This window comes from Magnolia sinica, chromosome 6 (assembly GCF_029962835.1).
Source record: "Magnolia sinica isolate HGM2019 chromosome 6, MsV1, whole genome shotgun sequence".
Classification (NCBI taxonomy): Eukaryota; Viridiplantae; Streptophyta; class Magnoliopsida; order Magnoliales; family Magnoliaceae; genus Magnolia; species Magnolia sinica.
Window position 1 is genome coordinate 6,911,791 of NC_080578.1, and position 5,562 is coordinate 6,917,352.

Below are 5,562 nucleotides of genomic sequence, written 5' to 3' on the forward strand. Positions count from 1 at the left end.
CAAGAGTAACAAATTTTCCTAAAACTCAATTTAGGAGTCTACCAAACAAGCCCATACATTTTTATTTTTGAATTCAAGCCGTTAAAAATTTTCTTTCATTCTTCTTAATTTATCTTCCGATATTGACGTATGAAGTCATCCGTTCAGAATAAAATTTCCTAATATGGTATATTCAGCATATATTCCACAACGTGAACGATTCCGGTCATCGGATCACAGTGCATCTGAGGCCCAGTGGATGGTGACGCATGCGCGATTCTCCGTCGCGACTGAGGCAAAAGGAAATCGTCATGGTTTTGGCCCTCCGCATTCTTCTATGGATAATGCAGTTGGGGGTGGGCATTAGGGTGCGCATTTTAGCAAGCATAATCTCTCTCTCTCTCTCTCTCTCTCATGGCGAGCAGTAGCCTCTGCTTTTCCCCTTCCCTCCTGCCAATTCTCTTCCCTTCTTCTCTTCCATCCCAAAAACCCTTATCCTGCGCCACCTTATCCTTCACGCCCACACTCCCAACACCTTCAAACCTATCCTCCTTTTCCAATCACCCATCTCTGAGGCGAAAGAAGCAGCAATCCCATGCTTTGGGCGGGGACCTTTTGGGAGATTTTGGAGCCAGAGACCCTTTCCCTGCAGAAATCGAGAGCGGCTTCGCCGAGAACGTATTGGGGAACGTCGACACCGAGCATCGTATCCTCATTCCAAATATCTTGGCGCTCTCTCTTTCCCAACAGAAATGCACCCCAATCTCTGCTTCCCAGACTCCAATGACGGAAGATGAAGCTAAGAGTCTATTGAGAAAGGCAAGAATCGAATACCCAACTCAGTTTGGTTTTTGTAAGAACAGGCTAATCTTCAATACCCGTCTTCAATTTTTGGTTCGAATGCTCTCAGCAGTGGTGGAAATCCAATCCCCATTATCAGCTTTCTTCCAAAAATCCATTTAAAAAGCAAAATCTCCAAATGACATTTTCAGTCTGTAATGCTATCAGAAAAAAAGGCTAAATTTTCTATGCCTTTATTCAGCTTTAGTTTGGAATGCTATCAGAAAATGCAAAACACTGATCTTGATTTTCAGATTTTGGTCTTAGAATCCATTTAGAGATGTAAATCTCCAAAACCCATTTCAGAATTTCATCTCAAAAGCTATACCCAAATTCCAATTTCCACTTTTGTCTCAGTAGATTAATGAGTAAGGCAAAGCAAAAGCACCCATTTTCAGAATTCGTCTAAAAAACTGTTAGAAAATCCAAATTTTCATTACCTATGTTTTAGGGTGTGTTTGCACGTCTGCAAATCACAAGCGATCTGAATACTGCGTCAGAACAGATGCTTATCATTCCTTCGGGAGTGACAGAAATTGGAAACTGCATTAGGCATCAGGTGGGATTCTCGTTTTTCAGAGTTTTATGTCCCAAGTCAGTATTAGCACTGATTTGTCAATATTAATTTGGGCCAAATAAGCCAGGAAATGTTATCCCTCCGATCATGATTTTCTATACTGCATCATCCAAAACACATGATAGAATGAATAAGCATCCATACTGTCAAAACTGAAGATATTCAAACCACTTGTGGTCTGAGGTATATACAAAGGCAGCCTTGATATATGTTGCAAGGCCAAAGTCATGATCATCATTGTTGTTTACTTGTAGGTAGTAGGTTGGAGACTGGTGGAGAGTGAAGGCAGGTTGAGAATTCAATGTCTGTGGAGATTGAGAGATTTTGCATGTGGGGTTGAACTCATCAATAGGATTTATAAGGTTATTGAGGACGTGGGGCATTATCCAAATCTTCACTTGGAACAACCAAATCAAGTTAGAGCTGAGCTGTGGACTGCTTCCATAGGTCAGTTCAAAGATATTACAATTAAAAAAAAAAAAAAACGTCTTACTTTCCTATTCATTTTCTCTTTTCCTTTTTTTAATTCTCTTACTTTTAGTTAGCTGGTTTCTCATCGGAGAGAGAGAGTAGAAGCACAAAATTAATAAGCAGATAGCAACACACACGGAAAGGATGTGTGTGTGTGTGTGTGAGAGAGAGAGAGAGAGAGAGAGAGAGAGTAGAAGTACAAAACTGTGAAAAACAATACCAACACACATGGAAAAAAAAAAAAAAAAATCTACCCCCCAAAAATATCTCCCAGGAAAAAAATATCTTCCCAATAAAAAAAATCTTCTCCCAAAAAACATCTTCCCAAAAAAATATATCTTCCCTCCTAAAAAAACATCTTCCCAAAACACTGAGAAAAACAATAGCAACACACATGGAGAACATGTGTGTGTGTGTGTGAGAGAGAGAGAGAGAGAGAGAGAGAGAGAGTAGAAGCACAAAACTGACAAAAACAATAGCAACACAACATACATGGGCTCAACTAAGTCACATGAACTGATGAACGGAGGAGAAATAAGGAGAAAGCAGAAACTTCCTATAGCTTGTCTACCTCCCCATTTCCTGCAGAAAACTACACCGTATACTCTTGACTTTTGCACAGTATGAGGTAATTCCTAGAGCATATTCACACCCTAAAAAATCAACCAAAAGGTTTTCTTGTCCTAATTAGAAGGGAACTGCAAAATCCAACCCAAAGTTATGGACTCCCTTTCTTGTTTGATACTTGCTTTACCGGTATTAGCACCGGCCATTGAAGTGTTGCTATGGGATGTATAATGATCATGTTAAAGAAACAGAATCATACATTGTATGTCATACATGATGGGGTATGGGCTTTGGTTTGAATAAAATAAGAAGAAGATTGATCAAGATTGAGTGTACCGGGTTTGTATAGCATATCCTCCCAGATAACTCCATGCCCATGCAACAGCTGAGATTCCCAAGACAAGTAAAAGGGACTGTTTAATGATTTCAAACTGATTTCTAACAGCATAAAATTACTAGAAACAAAGAAAAAAAATCGCTCTTCTAATCACCATAATCAAACCAAAGTTTGAGATCTTTACTGAATAGAAAAAACGTGCCGATTCATACACATTGCCTGTTTATATATTCCTTTTCTTACCTAACGTTCCTAATCTAACCTCAACGCTAAAGTTCTTGAATAAGTTTCTTACACAAATAGAGGAAGGACATTTATTCTGAACTAGAATAAAAATGGTAAAGTTGTTATTTTTTCCTTTAATCTTGTGAGGTGGGAGGTCATGTATCCTTGAGGCTGGATATTTATCTATTTTGCTCCCTTTTGGGTTATGTAAAATTTCATTGTGGGACTCTAAAGCAAGCCAAGAAGAACGTAGTGTAATTAAGCAAGATGAAAAAGAAAGAGGAACGGTGTTGTGGCAGTTGCTCTCCTGTGCATTATGCTGGGAAATTTGGAAAGAAGCAACTGATTTTTCAACAAAACGTTGATATAGCTGATTCAAAGTTGCTAGAGAATCAAAGGCAATATCAGTTTTTGGGCTCTTTCTACCTCAGCCTTCCAAGATATCCAAGCATTGGATCTATCCGGAGATTGGCGGTCTGTTGCTTTGTGTGAGCCGAGGATTGATACGCCCCACCTTGGTGGGTGTATGGAAATTGAATTTGGACTAGTGCATGTGGCTGGAGTTCTCTCTTCTAGAGAATCTCTTCACTTCTCAGTCATTAGTCTAAAGGAAAGGTCATTGTTGAAGGTGATTCAACCAAATGTAACCAAGTGGCAGAAAGGCTAGTGATGAACCGCGGAAGGTGTGTTTTGTTCTTTTAAGGATTGGGTCCCTTGCTTCTAAAGGAATTTGGACTAGTGCATGTGGCTGGAGTTCTCTCGTCTAGAGAATCTCTTCACTTCTCAGTCATTAGTCTAAAGGAAAGGTCATTGTTGATGGTGATTCAACCAAATGTAATCAAGTGGCAGAAAGGCTAGTGATGAACCGTGGAAGGTGTGTTTTGTTCTTTTAAGGATTGGGTCCCTTGCTTCTTGAAAATACATTTCATTTACCCTTGTTGCTAGAGGCGAAATCTCTAGCCGTTGTGTTGGCAAAATCAGGTGTGAGCCACCAGGCTCTTTGAATTGGGATTTTCCCTCCCTAGCTTTATACTTCTGGATTTGTGAAGGTAAAAGAAAGGGAGAAACCCAATAATTATCCAATGATGATTTCCATGAAAACTATTGAAAGATGGATTTCGATTTTGAGTTCTTGTTTGGGTAGCAAGTGGAAATCTCATATTCCTCCCACAATCTTTGTGGTAGAAAGTGATATTCATTTCCTACAAAGACAAAAGACACTGGTAGACTAGCACAATGTTCAAAATATTGGTATCATGTTATGTATCGCATTCTTGGGATAAAGATACGTATCGGTTATCGCATGAGATATATCGTTTGTATCACGTAATGTATTGCCGTTGTTGGAAACATGGGGAAACATTGAGAAATTGGTCGAATTTTGCAATGAAACTTCGGTGATGGTTAAAAAAGACACTAATATACACTTATAAATAAAAACATTATAAAAAACAAGTGCACATAATAGGTTTTCTTTGGATGAGGTCCTAATTTATGCACCATCTAACTGAATTGATGTAAGTATATTCATATAATTTGTAAATGTAAGAAAACGTGTGGAAACACAAGCAATACATTCAAAAGCAAAAGAAGAATCACTAGATCAGGTTACAGACATGTTTGATTTTATGTTTGGACACAAATTACAACCGATTTGTGAGAAATTGGGAAATTATGATTATTTTTTTAAAATTTTCCGCAACTCAGCCCATCTCCTCCAAATCTTGAAATCGAAAGCATGAAAAATCATGGATTTATAACAATTTGACATTGGTTTAACATGATTTATAAAAGAAGAAAAAAAAAGGATCGAAAATAAACAATACTCACCGGATCAAACATGCGGGATATATCCCACTACTTGTGCGTTTTGTATCGTACGATAGAAGATATATTATGGGATATATCGGCCGATATCATCGATACTTAAAACACTGGACAAGCATACCATCTGCTGTGTTTCTAGGTACAAATGCACCTATTTCCATTTAAGCGGATACTTATATCCAACAATTTTTGTTTTTGTTTTTTTTGAAATACTACCTAATGTTAACAATCTATCATAATCAAAGGTAACAAGGATCTTCAATCGAGCAGATGTGTTGTATGCCCACTTGGTTTTGATGTACACTGACTTGTTTCAAACGAGTTCATGCTCTACATTTCTTACTTAACAATTCACAATCTTACAATTCTAAATTGCAGGTGGTCTGAGTATGAACGACTTCATCGTGGCTGCCAAAATTGATGAGATCAAGACATCAGACCTTGTCCCTAAGAAAAGAGTTTGGGCATAGTTATGGGCACATGTTTTATGCTTTTTGCGAGGAAGTGCCAACCATTCGATCTTCACCATCAACTGATTTTCGAGGAGCCCTCACATTTCCATGAATCATCACTTGTACTTACTATCCTTCCTTTCTACTTTGAAGCTAATGCATATGAACTTCTTCATTGAATTAGCTGTGCCATTATCATAATGATTTTCTGCCATCATCTGAAATGATTGTTGTCATCATTAATTTTGAGTAAGATAATTGATGGCAGTAGCACTCATGCTTCAATA

The 5,562-nt window shown here is 38.1% G+C and overlaps 1 protein-coding gene across 1 annotated transcript; it reads left to right on the forward strand.

The window, feature by feature from the left end:
- Positions 1-331: 331 nt before the first annotated feature.
- On the forward strand, positions 332-5,562 carry LOC131248108 (probable pterin-4-alpha-carbinolamine dehydratase, chloroplastic). Its single transcript, XM_058248163.1, has 3 exons — positions 332-798; positions 1,651-1,843; positions 5,202-5,562. Exons 1-3 carry the CDS (start codon positions 394-396, stop codon positions 5,291-5,293), a joined length of 690 nt encoding a protein of 229 aa, XP_058104146.1. The 5' UTR covers positions 332-393; the 3' UTR covers positions 5,294-5,562.